This window comes from Staurois parvus, unplaced genomic scaffold (genome assembly GCF_062004578.1).
Source record: "Staurois parvus isolate SC_StPar_1 unplaced genomic scaffold, SC_StPar_1.0 ptg000906l, whole genome shotgun sequence".
NCBI classification, from domain to species: Eukaryota; Metazoa; Chordata; class Amphibia; order Anura; family Ranidae; genus Staurois; species Staurois parvus.
In genome coordinates, this window is record NW_028318702.1 from 714,991 (window position 1) to 729,614 (window position 14,624).

A 14,624-nucleotide genomic window follows, 5' to 3' on the forward strand; every position below is an offset into this window, starting at 1 on the left:
TTTTTTTGTCTCCGAGTCGGTGTGTTGCAGCTGGAAGCCTAGTATGAATATTAGGGTTAAGGTTCCGCAGGGGGATATCGATATTGTTTGGTGCCTTTGTAGACCAATAACTTATCCTGTATGTTTCCGTTTTACCCCCGGTTCACACCTATGCAGCTGTGCGGGCCGCGTTTTGCCTGGGCACGAGAGCCCATTCATTTGAATGGACTCCCGTGCCGTGACAATCAGGGAAAGAAGTCCCTGCACTACTCTGGAAAACGCAGCCCGCACGGGAACCTCGGTTCCCAGTTACGGTTGCATTTCCCAGTGCGGGCGGCGTGCCATTAGAACTAATGGCACTCACCCGGGGGTCTGCAATTCTCTGTGCGGGTGGTCGGCGGCACAGATTTTCATGCGGATCCGCAGCGGCACCACCCGCACAGATGTGAACCAGGGGTTAAGGAATGTTTTTTGTGATTTAAGTTGAATTGTTAATAAAAGGCCGTGAAGGCCATTTTTAGTCCAACGGTGTTTGGTCTCCTTTATTGGTAGAGGGAGAATTGGGGGGAAGGGGTATTTCGAGAGAGTCGGGTTAGTATGGTTTTAGTTGCTTTAGCCAACACATCTCTTCTACACTAGTCATGCAATTAACAGCCTAGTGAGGGTTAAAAACACCTTATGACAGTGACACTGTATTTGTAGGGAGCAGGAGCCCCTCGGGGGGGTCTTTCAGTCCTTCAGCAGACCAGTCCATGCGATGTGAGGATCTTCTTGGAGCCAATAAAAATGGCATCATGCGCCCACCCTGGCACGCATGTCTTAGGTTGCCTATCCCTTTTCTAACCCTTCGCCATTTCATCCAAAACTAAAAATACACTTTAATGGGCTCTGGCTCCTCCTGGATTCATCTCTCGGTCCCCTAACCATAATGTACACGTTCAGCTTTGTTGGCTTTGACAGCTTATAACTGCTTTTTATTATGTATAGCAGGACAGCCAGAGAAGATAAGTGAGGTCAATAACCACTTTTAAAGAAAACTATTTACAAGTAATCAATATTTAATTTAACTCCCTGCGTTAGACTTACATCAGCTCATATAGTTCTGCAAAAAAAAAAAAAAAATGGAAATATGTAGTTACTACAAAAGCCATTATTATAAGTTACATTGTCATTTCAATCTGTAAATGGTTATGATTTCCTAAAGGTGTTGAAATGATCACATTTCCCTTCCGTGCAACCATGGCAACAGCACTATGCAGTTTGCAGACACAATTTTTTCAGAAGGCCCAGAATACACGATGTTATATAACAGGCAGCGCTAACTGTGGCAACAACACCCATGTCCTTGAGTTCCCTACTTTAGAAGTGATGCACCCTGTACAGGGGCGGACTGACCATTTGGAAACTCGGGCACTGCCCGAGGGCCCGGGGTCAGTAGGGGGCCCCATGAGATGCCCCTCGTACCTTTTTCATAGGCTCTTTTGAGTTTGGGCAAGGACACAGGGGCCCCATGATCCCCTATTGCCCGGGGGCCCCATGAGTTGTCAGTCCGCCCCTGCCCTGTACATTGTTTCTTATTCTAACACTTAGGGTCGGTTCAGACTATAGAAACGAAGTATAGATGCCTTCCGGATGCGTTTTTGCATGCGCGTTTTTGACGCGTCCCAGTGCATTTTTATGCATTCCAATTAATTTTTTACACTCTTTTTCTTCAATTTAAGGCCAGTTCACACTCCATGCGTTTCAGTTGCTTTTTTTTATGCATCCAAAACACACAGAAAGTAGGTGATATGGTTGTAAATGTCATAGTTCACATCAGTGCTTGCAGTTCCAGTGCGGTCCAGTTGCAGAAAAAAAAAGTAGAACAGGCTGCATTTTTCCTGCACAGAACTGCACTGGAACGTGGTAAAACGCATCAAAAATGCACTGCAACGCATCAAAAATGCACTGGAACGCACATGTCCCTATTTAAATGAAAGAAAATGAGAGAGGGAAAAATTTACTGAAATGCATAAAAAACTAACTGGAACGCATCAAAAACATGTAAAAAAAGCAAATGCAGAAATGCATCCAGAATGCATCTAGACAGAGTTTCTATAGTGTGAACAAGCATTCGAATAGGGACATGTGTATTCAAATGCAATTTAGGTGCTTTGTAATGCATTCCAGTACAGTTCTGTGCAGGAAAAATGCAGCGCGTTCTACTTTTTTTTTGCAACCGGAATGCCCTTATTCACACAGGTGTATTCCAGCGTACTTTAGAAATATGAATATACCACTGTACTGCTTTAGGGGGGTAGCCTATTAATAAGCTCAAAGATCGCACCTATTTAAAGGTGTGGGTGTAAACCAAAAAATTATGAAGCAAAAAAGTAGTAGTTGCAATGAGCCAACTACCAAAGTAGGTAATAAACACCCGAGCAGTGTAGCTTATATGTAAAATCACATATTTTTATTATTCCTTTTTAGGAGAAAAGATAATATCCGTGGATGGTGACATGTACACTCACTAAATACACATTAAAAACAATGAAAGACAAGCAATCCGGATTGCAACATTGAATGTTTCCAGTGGTATTCCTGTGCAACGGCTGTTTTTACCCGCATAGGGATGCACATCCGAGCTGGCAGTCCCATTCATGTCAATTGGGGCGCAGCGGCTTCATGGACACAGCCCCGAGTGCAGATTTTCATTTGGGGCCATGCAGCCACACGCGCATGGATGTCAAGTTGGGAGCAGTGGCTTTGGCCATGCCGTCGCCGTGTCCAAATCATCATGAATGGACTGCCTGCATGGGGATGCACTGGACACCTGTGCATCCCTATGTGGGTAAACACAGCCCTCCAACAGGTTTATGCTGTAGTACACCCATGTGCATGAGACCGTATTCCTCCTTCTCCCTTCCACCCCAAAGGTATATGCTAAATTGACCTCATCTATCCTTGGGCTGCACACTGGACTATTGCATAACTGGAAATCACCAAATATTTCCTTCAAACAAGCAGCCACTAGGGTTGGCTCCAATCAGCTTATGGAATTAACCACATGCCGCCTAGCCACGGTATAAATACGGCGGTAGGGCGGCAGGGCTGGGTAAAACCATGTTTTAAAACGTGTGTTTTGTAAACAGGTAGGGGGCGTGCGTGAGGCGTGCCGCCGCCCTACCTGTCCCGCCGATCACAGCCGCGGATGTCAGTCACCGGGTCACAGCCGGTCGTTCCCGGCTATGTCCCGGCGATCGGCGGCAATCGCTGACAGAGAACACAGCTGCAGTAGCTGTGCTTTCTGTCAGTTCCCTGACAGCTCCAGGACAAGCTGATCGGGACAGAAGAGTTTCTCTCTCCCGATCAGCGGTGTCCCGTGCAGTACACACCCCCACCCCCTAGTAAAACACTCCCCCTCACACAGTTTTCCCTGAAAAATAAACTTAACCTCCCCAGTGCCATTAGTACAGTGTCAGTGTTTTTTTTTTTTGCACTGATCACTGTATTGGTGTCACTGGGGATGTCAGTGACCCCAAGTCAGTACCCCCCCAATGTCAGAATGTCCGCCGCAGTCCCGCCATAAGTCGCTGATCGCCACCATAAGTCTCTGATCGCCGCCATTATTAGTATAAAAAAAACAAAAAATCCCAGTATCTTTCCCGCCATTTGTAAACGCTATAACTTTCAAGTAAACCAATTAATTGGGGTTTTTTTTTTTAGCAAAGACATGTTGCAGAATGCATTTTGGCAGAAATTTATGACTAAATTTGATTTTTACATTTTTTTTTACTGGACATGTTTTATGGCAAAAAGTCCAAAATATGTTTTTTTTTCCTCAAAATTGTCACCCTTTTTTTTTATAGCGCAAAAGTAAAAACCGCACAGGCAATCAAATACCAACGAAAGAAAGCTCAATTTGTGGGAAAAAAAAGGATGTAAATTTCATTTATGTACCGGATTGCATGACCGCGCAATTGTCCGTTAAACTAGCGCAGCGCTGTATAGCAAAAAAATGGCATAAATTGCAGTATCTATACCATAGTTTGTAGACGCTATAACTGTCACACAAAGCAATCAATACAAACTTGTTGGGATTTTTTTTTACCAAAAACATGGAGCAGAATACATTTTGGCCTAAATTTATAACCAACTTTGAGTTTACTATATATTTTTTATAGCTGAAAGTAAAAAAATATTGTTTTTCTTAAAAATTTTTGGCCTTTTTTTGTTTATAGCGTGAAAAATAAAAAGCGCACAGGTGATCAAATACCACCGAAAGAAAGCTCTATTTGTGTGAAAAGAAGGACATAAATTTCGTTTGGGTGCAGCATTGCATGACCGCGCAATTATCACTTGAATTAGTGCAGCGCCAAGTAGCAAAAAGAGGCCTGGTCATTAAGGGGGGTAAATCCTCTGGAGGTCAAGTGGTTAATGCACCACTGTATTCATAACTCATTTCCAAAAACCATGAGACCCTTGGCTGACCCACAGACACCATTTGTAGGGTCACCATTTTAAGCCCACCGCTCTCTATTGGTTGGTGAACATGATGCTAGCTGTATGTATTTACAACATTGTATGTCATGAAAAGGACTCTTAGCTCTGGTATTTCCTTTTTTTGTCTATTTGTTCAGATGTATCCGTTGTTTGGGTATCTGAGCTACTGCCCATGTACGTGTGTGTTTTTTTTTTTCAACAAAAAACTGTAACGAAAAATTCATTATATATGTCGTAGACTCTATTGGTGAGATCTCTGTGCTGAGTCCCTGGGTACGCACCTCTGCTATGACCGTTATGAGGGGCTTCCAACCATCCAATCATGTAACAGGAGACACTGCAACATACAAAGGTGAGTGGAAACACCCAAAAATCCAAGGTAAATACAGGCGTACCTCGGTTTATGAATTTATTGTGTTTTGCGGGACTTTTCGTATTGCAAAAAATTTGCAAACCAAAACGCGGTTTCCCATAGGACTGCATTGAAAACCAATTAATCCGCTCCGGAGGTCAGAAAAAAGTAAAAAAAGTCTTTTATCTGTTCAAAACTCTTTATAAAGTGCACTTTAAAGGCATAAATACTGTACAGGGACATGATTAAAAATGAATTCGTAAATGCAATGAAAACCAATTACCGTATTTTTCGCTCCATAAGATGCACTTTTTTCCCCCAAAAAAAGGGGTGAAAATGTCAGTGCGTCTTATGGAGCGAATATGGAGCGGCCGGTCTGGTATTTCCACCGCCGCCGTGTCAGAATACCGGGCCGGCCGCTCAGCTCTGCAGCGGGACCTTATGGAGATGACTGCTGACCTTTGGGGAGGGGGGGGAGCAGGTACCTGAATTTGACAGGTACCCGCTATACTTCCTCGGAGTTGTTCTTTGACCTTACCTGTTCCTCTATCCAGCGGCACGCTGTCGTCCCGGCTTCTGTAGTGTGGGCGCTCGGCATGACAGCCGGGTGCCAAGTGCGCATGCGCAAGAAGCGGTGCTTTTTGTGAATGGTAAGGCGGTACCTGGGACACATGACAGATCCCAGAAGCCGCCGGACCAATCACAAAGCGCAAGTGCTTCTCGCTCAAGCGCACTGGGCATCCGGCTGTCATGCCGAGCACCCACACTACAGAAGCCGGGAAGACAGCGCGCCGCTGGATAGAGGAACAGGTAAGATCAAAGAACAACTCAGCAGAAGTAAGAGCGGGTACCTGTCAAATTCAGGTACCCGCCCCCCTCCCCCTCCCCAAAGGTCAGCAGTCATCTCCTGTACTGTCCGCAGTCTCTGGTCCTCCCTGTGCTGTCCGCAGTCTCTGGTCATCCCCTGTACTGTCCGCAGTCTCTGGTCATCTCCTGTACTGTCCGCAGTCTCTGGTCATCTCCTGTACTGTCCGCAGTCTCTGGTCATCTCCTGTGCTGTCCGCAGTCTCTGGTCATCCCTGTGCTGTGTCCGCAGTCTCTGGTCATCTCCTGTACTGTCCGCAGTCTCTGGTCATCTCCTGTAGTGTGTCCGCAGTCTCTGGTCATCTCCTGTACTGTGTCCGCAGTCTCTGGTCATCTCCTGTACTGTCCGCAGTCTCTGGTCATCTCCTGTACTGTCCGCAGTCTCTGGTCATCTCCTGTACTGTGTCCGCAGTCTCTGGTCATCCCCTGTACTATGTCCGCAGTCTCTGGTCATCTCCTGTACTGTGTCTGCAGTCTCTGGTCATCTCCTGTACTGTCCGCAGTCTCTGGTCATTTCCTGTACTGTCCGCAGTCTCTGGTCATCTCCTGTACTGTACGCAGTCTCTGGTCATCTCCTGTACTATGTCCGCAGTCTCTGGTCATCCCCTGTACTGTGTCTGCAGTCTCTGGTCATCTCCTGTACTGTGTCCGCAGTCTCTGGTCATCTCCTGTACCGTGTCCGCAGTCTCTGGTCATCTCCTGTACTATGTCCGCAGTCTCTGGTCATCTCCTGTACTGTGTCTGCAGTCTCTGGTCATCTCCTGTACTGTGTCCGCAGTCTCTGGTCATCTCCCGTACTATGTCCGCAGTCTCTGGTCATCTCCTGTACTATGTCCACAGTCTCTGGTCATCTCCCGTACTATGTCCACAGTCTCTGGTCATCTCCTGTACTGTGTCTGCAGTCCATTAGTTCAGAATTTTTTTTTCCTGTTTTCTGCCTCTAAAACCTAGGTGCGTCTTATGGAGCGAAAAATACGGTAATCCGTTCGTATTGCGAAAAAAAATCATAAATGCTTTGAAAACCAATTAATCCGTTCCGGAGGTCAGAAAAAAGTAAAAAACAGTCTTATCTGTTCAAAACTCTATAAAGTGCACTTTAAAGGCATAGTACTATACAGGGACATGATTAAAAAAAATTGTAAATGCATTGAAATCCAATTCATCCTTTCGTATTGCGAAAAAATTTCATAAACCGAGACATTATTTTCAATGGATTTTCATTCGCAAAGCAAAAATTATTTTAACCGAGGCTTTTGTAAACCGAGGTATGCCTGTATATAGAATTTCCTCTTATGGGATTTTAAGGGCAACCAAATGAGGTACAAACATTACCATAAAAATGTTTTCAATTTTTTTACAGATATCAAAACACAAAAAAAATCCAAAAGTGTACGACAAATATATATGTAACCATTTGCATACCGAATGTCCTTATGGCTATCTGGACAAGCCATGAGACAATCCATGGATGGATCAATCTGTGGAAAATCATTCCTTTTGAAGTGATTTTGGGTATAAAGCAGCATCGTTTTGTCCCTATGAAGTCTTGTATTCCGGGGTGCTCCCTGGTAGCAGAAGGGATCCATGCAGTGGCCTATGATGACGCTCGGTATACAAATGGTCACATATCTATTTGTGGTACACTTTTCCCTGTAGAAGGATTTGGTATCTATTTCATTTAAAATGTGTTGGATTTTCCCTGCACCGGGACTAGCTGTAAATCATGTAACATCTGGCTAAACAGCAGGAACTCGTCTGGGTGTTCCACATATGTATATTTCCACTGTGATTTTCAACACTGTACATGATGACATGTTTGTAAACAATGGTCTTTTTAACAAATTTTTTTTGAGTGTTTCAATATTTGTAATAAAATTAAAAAAAACATTTTTTATGATAATGTTTGCACCTTGTTTGGTTGCACTTAAAATCCAATAAGAGGAAATTCTGTATATATGTATGTAACAGAGATGGTGGCAACACTCATCCATACTGAATAGGTTTTCTATTTAGTACAAAACTCCCAGGTGGAAAGGAATCAGGAATTATGGCAGAAATATCTCAGATTTGGAGTATCCAAGGGCATGTGGAAGCCCCTCTAGGCTCTGCCTATAACTAATATATCACTTTTAGGTGGACTGGTTCTTTACTCACAACATCTTAAAAGGAGACATATAGCCAAAGCTCTTTTGTCCCTACTCCTCCTGGGGATCACAGGAGTGCACTCATTACTGCATTCCTGTGTCCCATATTCAGCTCACGTTACAGAGCTGGTCTATGCCCTGCGGGGATCCTGACAATAATGTCGGGATCTGCCCAGATGCCTGACTGGCAGCTGGCTAAGCCTCTCAGCACTCCACTGCGAGCCAGAGCCAGCCCCTCCACAGCCCAGTGTTCCAGTGAGCACTAGATGGGCAGAGCAGAGAGCCGAGTCACCGTCTTTCTGCTCACTGAAGACAGAGAACAGAACAATCAACAATCAAGAAGTTCTTGGTGTAGAGCCAGCGGAGGATAGCTGCAGCATTGGATCGATTGCTGCAGCCATCTTGGTGAGTATGTATGTTTGTTTTTTTGTGAACCCTTACTTCTCTTTTAAAGTAGAACTATAGGGAAAACTTTATTTTTTCCTTTTGGATAAGGTAAGGCAGGGTTATAACCTGTCAGATTTGTTTTTTGCCATCTGTGTCCCATTGGGGAGATTAACCTTCACTTCCTGTCTCATAGCTAACACAGGAAGTTAGGGGAAATACCTGCAAATTAAGGGAATCCCTTGGGGTCCTCCAGGTCACTAGAAATAGTTTGCCCATTAGAAGATTTCCCCTCTACTACTTTTCTGGGGACACCCCAAAATATGAATTTTTTTTTTAACTTTCAACAATAATGGTAAAGAGCACAAATAAGAGAGGGTGAATCTCCAATTGGGGGCACACACAGCAAAAGAACATAAGTGTTCTAATCCATCTCCACCCTATCAAAAAAAAAAAGAGAAAAGTTTTGCCTTTAGTTATACTTTCATTTTAGGTTTTATACCCTAACAGTGGGTAAGCTCTTCTACATTATTCACATTTTGTGTATATAAATTGCCACGCTGAACAAAGTGACAAAAATTCAATCCTGTGTAAATAATAAAGCATAAAACAACAAAATGTGCATAAACAATACATAAATGAAAGAATTTCAGTGATGTCCAAATCCTAAATAAAAAATATATATATCCACCTGCGCTCCACAGACTCCTTATATATAACTAGCTGCTATCATCTACACCCTATACCATGGGACACATAAATTAAATATCAAGATATTGGATGAAGCGCTCTGCTATAATAATGCTAAAAAAACAAAATTTTATACACAAATGTAAAAGTGACTAATACTTAAATAATATATGTGCTAAAATTATATAAAAAAATTTCATATAAGACCAGTCTGCCCCCAAATGGCTAAAACTGGTTATACATGTGCACACACAGCAAAAATAGAAAGTGACCAGGTGCTTGGGTACATAAATAGTGTCTTAATAAATACAAAGGTTTTAAAATCACAGTGAAAGGTGCCAAGTGTTTAAATAACAATAAATATACATATAATATAATCATGTGCAAAAAACATGCTATCACTCTTCTGTGAAGAAAATATATATATATTAAAGTGCTTTTGCATTCAGATAGTGCTCAGACCAAAGTGTCACTCCAGTGAATCAATCCTAAATATCCAGAGTGCCTCCTCACCTCCAACATTCGACCCCTAGAGGTCACAAATCATTTATTTAAATGATATTCCAAAAAAGCGACATCAGGATATAACTTGCCCCACGACTCAAAATCTCAATATATACGATGCCTCAGCCATATGTCCATGGACCATGGAAGATTTAAGCACAAAGAGAGATCTCCATAGCGCAATATGTAGTTTTATTATAAAGAAAAGCAGATAGAAAACTCACATGTTCTCAGAAGTGTACAAGCAGTTTCCCCATATCCTATGGGTGTAATAGGAAATCGTGTTTACCGAAAACCGGAAATACGTCACCGGAAGTGCATCACCGAGCTCCACCCGGAAATGACGTCAATGAGCTCCACGCGTTACACCACTGTCACGTGGCTTCTTCAGGATCCTGAAGAAGCCACGTGACAGTGGTGTAACGCGTGGAGCTCATTGACGTCATTTCCGGGTGGAGCTCGGTGATGCACTTCCGGTGACGTATTTCCGGTTTTCGGTAAACACGATTTCCTATTACACCCATAGGATATGGGGAAACTGCTTGTACACTTCTGAGAACATGTGAGTTTTCTATCTGCTTTTCTTTATAATAAAACTACATATTGCGCTATGGAGATCTCTCTTTGTGCTTAAATCTTCCATGGTCCATGGACATATGGCTGAGGCATCGTATATATTGAGATTTTGAGTCGTGGGGCAAGTTATATCCTGATGTCGCTTTTTTGGAATATCATTTAAATAAATGATTTGTGACCTCTAGGGGTCGAATGTTGGAGGTGAGGAGGCACTCTGGATATTTAGGATTGATTCACTGGAGTGACACTTTGGTCTGAGCACTATCTGAATGCAAAAGCACTTTAATATATATATATTTTCTTCACAGAAGAGTGATAGCATGTTTTTTGCACATGATTATATTATATGTATATTTATTGTTATTTAAACACTTGGCACCTTTCACTGTGATTTTAAAACCTTTGTATTTATTAAGACACTATTTATGTACCCAAGCACCTGGTCACTTTCTATTTTTGCTGTGTGTGCACATGTATAACCAGTTTTAGCCATTTGGGGGCAGACTGGTCTTATATGAAATTTTTTTATATAATTTTAGCACATATATTATTTAAGTATTAGTCACTTTTACATTTGTGTATAAAATTTTGTTTTTTTAGCATTATTATAGCAGAGCGCTTCATCCAATATCTTGATGTCCAAATCCTATACATAGGAAACTCAATGAAAAAGTCTCAGTGATGCTGTGGAGCGTAATAAAGAAGTCCTTGTGTATCCACCAGGGGCGGACTGACCATTTGGAAACTCAGGCACTGCCCGAGGGCCCGGGGTCAGTAGGGGGCCCCATGAGATGCCCCTGGTACCTTTTTCATAGGTTTTTTTGAGTTTGGGCAAGGACACAGGGGCCCCATGATCCCCTATTTCCCGGAGGCCCCATGAGTTGTCAGTCCGCCCCTGGTATCCACACATCTCCAGAAACCTGAATGCACCGCAACCATAAATCTAGAGGACTTTTACCAGAACATGTGGACTGTTTTGGTAAAGAAGAGTCAGAAAGGTGTGTGACTAAAACCCCTATAATGGATCTCTTATCTCCTCCACCAGGGTGGTGATGTTACAAGTGTAAGTGGGCAAGGCATACGCATGTGACTTCATCACGCTGGTTACTCCAGGGAAATCACTCAGATCAGCTCCTGGGACCAGTATTTTTATATTTACAAATGCTTTTATGTTTTGTGACATGTGAGTGGATAGATTATTTTTTATAATAAATACGCATTTATGGTTTTATGCTATGTGAGCTTCCTTGCTTCTCTTTCATGACATGAATGATTACCTTCTGTTGTTGGATGTGGCATCTTATTCAGCATGAGGAGAGTTGTGGAGGGAATTTGAAACCTGACATTTATCAGTGTCTGATGACGAATTTCCCCCACGAATCATTATCACTCAGTTCTGCAAGTGGTTCTGATTTTCTATCTCTGTTCTTTAGCCGGTCTAAAACCGATTTTGACCAAAAAGGATGCTTTTTGGACGCCAGGGACATTTCTCAGTTTCCAGGCAGAAAGAACAGTAAAAATGCAGGCAGGGCGCCGGACAAAGCACTCGGGACAAAATGTATGTGAAATGGTTTGATACAGGAATGTTATACTATGTGATTTTAGTATATTTAGTGAATGTCACATTTTTACATTTTTGAATTTCCCGCCAGTTCCGTCCCCCGTACATACCAACACTCGCAGGGAACGGAACCCAGAAGATGGATGCCGGCATCGGCCGGAGGAGATGGCCGGGGATGCTGCAGGGTGGACATCGCGGGAGCGAAGGACAAGGTAAGTGATCGAGGGATCCCTGAGCAATGCTGCAGGGTATTTCCGAGTGTAGCTCGGGGGGGTTACCGCTTTTGGTACTGAAACTTTACCCCGAGCTACACTCGGGAATACCTCCAGGGGGGTTAATGCGACTTTGGCTTTGACCAAGGATGATTGTTTGTGCTGTACAAAGTCGCATACAAGTCACACACAAGTTGCATATACTATATATCATTCAGGTGAAACTTTAGTGCGACTTTGGAGGGTTTACATTGAAGTCTATGACCCTCAAGTCGCATGAAAGTCGGATCAAAGTAGTGCAGTAACTACTTTCGTGTCACTGCACTTGCATATACTATATATCATTCAGGTGCAAATATAAAATTACTGGTCCCAGGAGCCAATCTGAGTGATTTCCTTGGAGTAACCTGCATGATGACGTCACAAGCATAAGCCCTGCCCGCTTACGCCCATGACATCATCACGCTGGTGGAGGAGATGTGGAGGAGATAAGAGATCCATTATAGAGATTGTAATCACACACCTTTCTGACTCTTCTTTACCAAATAAATCCACATGTTCTGGTAAGAGTCCTTTAGATTTATGGTAGCTGTGCACTTTGGTGTCTAGAGCAGCCATTCTCAACCAGGGTGCCCAGGCACCCTGGGTTGCCTTCAGGTTTCTTCAGGGTTGCCTTGGCAAAATGCCCAAAAATTGTATACAAGCCAGCCTTTTAGAACACAAAGCCACAGGTTTTCATAATGCACTTTTATGACCTTCTAGCTGCCAGCATCCTAACAACCAATGACATCATCAGTTGATAAGGAGGATGTCGGGTCAGGGGCGGACTGACAACTCATGGGGCCCCCGGGCAATAGGGGATCATGGGGCCCCTGTGTCCTTGTCCAAACTAAAAAAAGCCTATGAAAGAGGTACCAGGGGCATCTCATGGGGCCCCCTACTGACCTCGGGCCCTCGGGCAGTGCCCGAGTGCTCGAATGGTCAGTCCGCCCCTGGTCGGATGCATGCACATCATCCTTGTTTGGCCCTCCCCTGCCCCTCTCCATCAGCACTGGGGTCACATTAGCAGAGTGAGGAAGAGAAAATGAGAGAGACACACTGGAATACCAGTCAGTACCAGTGTGCAAAGGTGTATTTGCTTTGGAAGAATAAATCACCTCTAACATTGGGGGTACAATAGGTTTTTACATTTTAGATTGGGGGGCCTGAGATTGTGCAGAATTTTAAAGGATGCCTTCAGATTATCCATAATTTTAAAGGGCGCCTTGACTGAAAAACATTTGAGAAACACTGATCTAGAGTCGTGTGGATACACAAGGACTTCTTTATTACGCTGCACAGCATCACTGGGACTATTTCATTGAGTTTCCTATGTATAGGATTTGGACATCACTGAAATTCTTTCATTTATTCATTGTTTATGCACATTTTCTTTGTTGTATGCTTTATTATTTACACAGGATTACATTTTTGTCACTTTGTTCAGCACAGCAATGTATATACATAAGGTTGTACACAATTCATCTGTTTCTGCCAGCTGCTTTTTTAGATCTGCCAGCGTGATGATTCCTATGGGTATAAAATTATTCACATTTTGGCCCCCACACGGGGGCCCTTCACAACAAAAAACAACGGGGTCCTGCAGCAAAACTATGCAGCCCCAAGATCCCAGCCCCAGGAACGTTTTCTGGTCTGCAGAGCATGCACTCGGTGAACAGGAACACATTTCTATTAAAGGTCACATCTCACCTCCTCCTCATCAAGCATAAGAAGCTGGTTTCCAGAGATGACACAGTATCGTGGATTCCAAGCTGGCCGGTCATACGGAGAGGTGACATAGGGCATTCGATGCATGGGGGGTCCTCGAGCATCTAAAAGAAGAGAAAAATGTCCTCAGTCTATATCGATCAATACACTGAAAGGATCATCATTATTAGGGGTCTAAAGTTTGTTTTTAGACATACGTGTGAACATGATATGATGAGTGAAACTAAGACTGTGTTACTGATCCAAAGCTCTGTGTCTACATATTGTATATACATTTTTAGGCTCCATTCACATTTGTGTGACTTCAACATTATTATTATTATACAGTATTTATAAAGCGCCAATAGTTCACTCAGCGCTGTACATTACAAAGGGGGACAGAACATGTGACAGAACAATACCAATACAATGCAAAACATGAGGGGATCGAGGGCCCTGCTCCTTGGAGCTTACAATCTAGGAGGGAGGGGATGGTGGTACAGGAGGAGAAAGCTGTGGGGGATGGAGTGGTAGGAAGAGTGGAGGAGGTTGGCAGGTTAGCAGGGGGTGGGGTAGGCTTCCCTGAAGAGATGGGTTTTCAGGGTGCACCTAAAGGAGAGGAGAGTAGGTGATAATCTGATGGGTTCGGGCAGGGAGTTCCAGAGGATGGGTGACACCCTGGAGAAGTCCTGGAGGCGGGAACGGGAGGAGGAGACCAGGGAACTAGAGAGAAGGAGGTCTTGTGAGGAGCGGAGTGTGCGTGTTGGGTGGTACTTGGATATTAGGTCAGTGATGTAGTTCGGGGCAGTATGGTGGACGGCTTTGTACGTCAGTGTTAGGATTGTGAATTTGATCCGTTGCACAAATGGAAGCCAGTGGAGGGATTGGCAGAGGGGGGTGGCGGAGATGGAGCGGTTGGAAAGGTGAATGAGTCTGGCAGCCGTATTCAGGATCGACTGAAGCGGGATAGCCTGTGGCGAGGCAGGCCAGTGAGGAGGGAGTTGCAGTAGTCGAGTCGTGATATGATGAGGGAGTGTGATTTTCATTGTGACTTTACAGTGCGGCTTGATGCGACTTTGTCACGACTTTTGATTAACCTTCCTAGTGGTCTGATTATGTCCATATTTCTG

General features: G+C 43.7%; 1 protein-coding gene across 10 annotated transcripts in view; it reads right to left on the minus strand.

Annotated features, from left to right (window-relative positions):
- SYNGAP1 (synaptic Ras GTPase activating protein 1) overlaps nt 1-14,624 on the minus strand; it is a 470,644-nt gene that overhangs the window by 380,060 nt on the left and 75,960 nt on the right. For all 10 annotated transcript variants that reach the window (XM_089656453.1, XM_089656452.1, XM_089656448.1 and 7 more), the window contains exon 2: nt 13,498-13,619. In XM_089656453.1, coding sequence (XP_089512579.1) covers nt 13,498-13,619 — 122 coding nt within the window. The remainder of the gene's footprint in view (nt 1-13,497; nt 13,620-14,624) is intronic.